General features: G+C 30.2%; 1 protein-coding gene across 7 annotated transcripts in view; it reads right to left on the reverse strand.

The window, feature by feature from the left end:
• Window positions 1-2,249, reverse strand: part of LOC106691475 (synaptic vesicle 2-related protein) — a gene marked incomplete at its 3' end in the record, with an annotated part of 41,172 nt that overhangs the window by 9,007 nt on the left and 29,916 nt on the right. For all 7 annotated transcript variants that reach the window (XM_067050529.1, XM_067050531.1, XM_067050528.1 and 4 more), the window contains 3 exon segments: window positions 713-900; window positions 968-1,176; window positions 1,817-1,942. In XM_067050529.1, coding sequence (XP_066906630.1) covers window positions 713-900; window positions 968-1,176; window positions 1,817-1,942 — 523 coding nt within the window.

Raw genomic sequence — 2,249 nt, forward strand, 5'->3', positions numbered from 1 at the left:
TTTGAAAGAGGCTGAGTCTACCCGGCCGCCATTTTGTTTTTGATAGCCACCATTTTATTATGAGGGTCTCGCGTCCTTTTTCTTTTCATTCACCCCCATATTGCCAGGGGCTGAGACTACCCGGCCGCCATTTTGTTTTTATGCTGTTTGAGAGGCATATTGGTTTTGGAAGAGGCTGAGTCTACCCGGTCGCCATTTTGTTTTTTATAGCTACTATTTTATTATGAGGGTCTCGCGTCCTTTTTCTTTTCATTCACCCCCATATTGCCAGGGGCTGAGACTACCCGGCCGCCATATTGTTTTTATGCTGTTTGAGAGGCATATTGGTTTTGGAAGAGGCTGAGTCTACCCGGACGCCATTTTGTTTTTGATCGCCGCCATTTTGTTTTTTGATCGCCGCCATTTTTATTATGTGGGTCTCGCGGCCTTTTTCTCTTCGTTCACCACTACATTGGTCGTCACCATTTTTATTATGAGGGTCTCCCCCCTTTATGAGGGTATTTTGAATTTTACTGATTTATTAATATCCACTTAAATTAGTTTTCAACATTTTAAAAATGTATGTAAAAAAAAAAAAAATACGAAATAATAAAATAAATTTTGCAATTTAGTCCAAGAAATATTTTATGAAGCTCTTTATTATATACCCTACCATATAGATAAATTTCAAAAAAGAGTAACTAATTTATGCAAAAAGCAATTATATAATTACCAGGAAATTCAGCAAAGGTAGTCCAAAGTAAATCCATATAATCCTGAGTATTAAGAGTAGTACAATCTGCCATACAATTAGAAACAGTAGCATTAATATCTTCATTTATTGTACATTGTCCATGACTTTTAATAATCAAGCCTGTAGTCATCAAAACAACACCATAATAACAAAACGCACATGCAGTCCTGTAAGAAATGTTCCATCGGTTTATATCAAATCATTTGCAATATATTAGCATTTTTAGATACCAACCAGATAACCCAAAGAAGAACAGATGTTCTACGTAACTGAGGGATAAGTAAATCTTTAGCTCTTCCCTGTTTTTCTTGAACAGCATCATCAACTACTAAGCGACCAGTTGGCATAGGCTTGTTATTTTCAGCTGCTATTCTTTGCAATGTTTCCAATGCTTTTTCTGGTTCACCAGATGCAACATGATAACGTGCACTCTCTGGTAGAAACTACAAAAAAAAATAGTCTTTAAAAATTATTTTCTTACAATAAATTGTATAAGAACAAGTTCTTTAATGTCATTCAATTCTATATTATTTGAATGAAAGAAAAATTACAAATTCTTAACTATTATTTAATAAAATTAATTAAATAAAAAATGAATTATTAATTAAAGAATAATTCTACAAAATGTCCGGTTTGACAACTTAACTTCAAAACTGGATTTGAGATTCATAGAAACATAAAATATCAAATGATTTGAGATTTATAGAAACATAAAATATCAAATGATTTGAGCTCTGGCATAATATGTGATTAATAACAAGTTAATAGATTTTTCAATTTTGCAAAAGATTAAGGCACGATACTAAAACTAAAAAAATAAATTATTTTACACCATAAGCATAATAAAAATTATACAAGTGTTTATATAATTGAAACATGAAAAATTATAGAAGTACTTATGAAAATCATTAAATTGAGAAACTGTAACCAATTAATTTAAAAAATAAACTTGAGATAAATTTTTTTTAATATCTCAAGTATTGAAATTACTAGTTCATCAATTTATATATAAATGATTTGATAACATTAATAATCTTAATTATTGATATAACAAAACTAATTAATTCCTCAAAAACTACTAACTGATGATATGAAAGTAAATGCCAGTATAGGAGCAGTAGAAAGAAAAAGAAGCCATGGTCTTCCCATTGTTGGCATAACCAATAAAGCAAGAACAACTTCAAAACAAGCACCAAGAGCCCAAAAGCACTAAAAAAAAAAAAAAAAAAAATTAATAAAACAGAGAGAGAGAAATACTTTATTCATCTATGCTGCCTAAATACATCAGGTTGCTATCTCACACAGCATACTTATCAATCCGTAATCGGATATATATAAATTACACATACATGATATAATAAGATATAAAGAGATATAATAAACAATTTTCTTTTCCCTACAGTTTCCTTTTACAATCAATTTCGGTCTATACACCAAATACAAATGTTTCAATTCATTCCTTTTTTTCTTTCTCATTTCTGCTCCAACAATTTCACCATTTCACAATTTTTTAATT

The sequence above is a fragment of the Halyomorpha halys genome, unplaced genomic scaffold (assembly GCF_000696795.3).
Source record: "Halyomorpha halys isolate HHAL.00 unplaced genomic scaffold, Hhal_1.1 Scaffold2390.1, whole genome shotgun sequence".
NCBI classification, from domain to species: domain Eukaryota; kingdom Metazoa; phylum Arthropoda; class Insecta; order Hemiptera; family Pentatomidae; genus Halyomorpha; species Halyomorpha halys.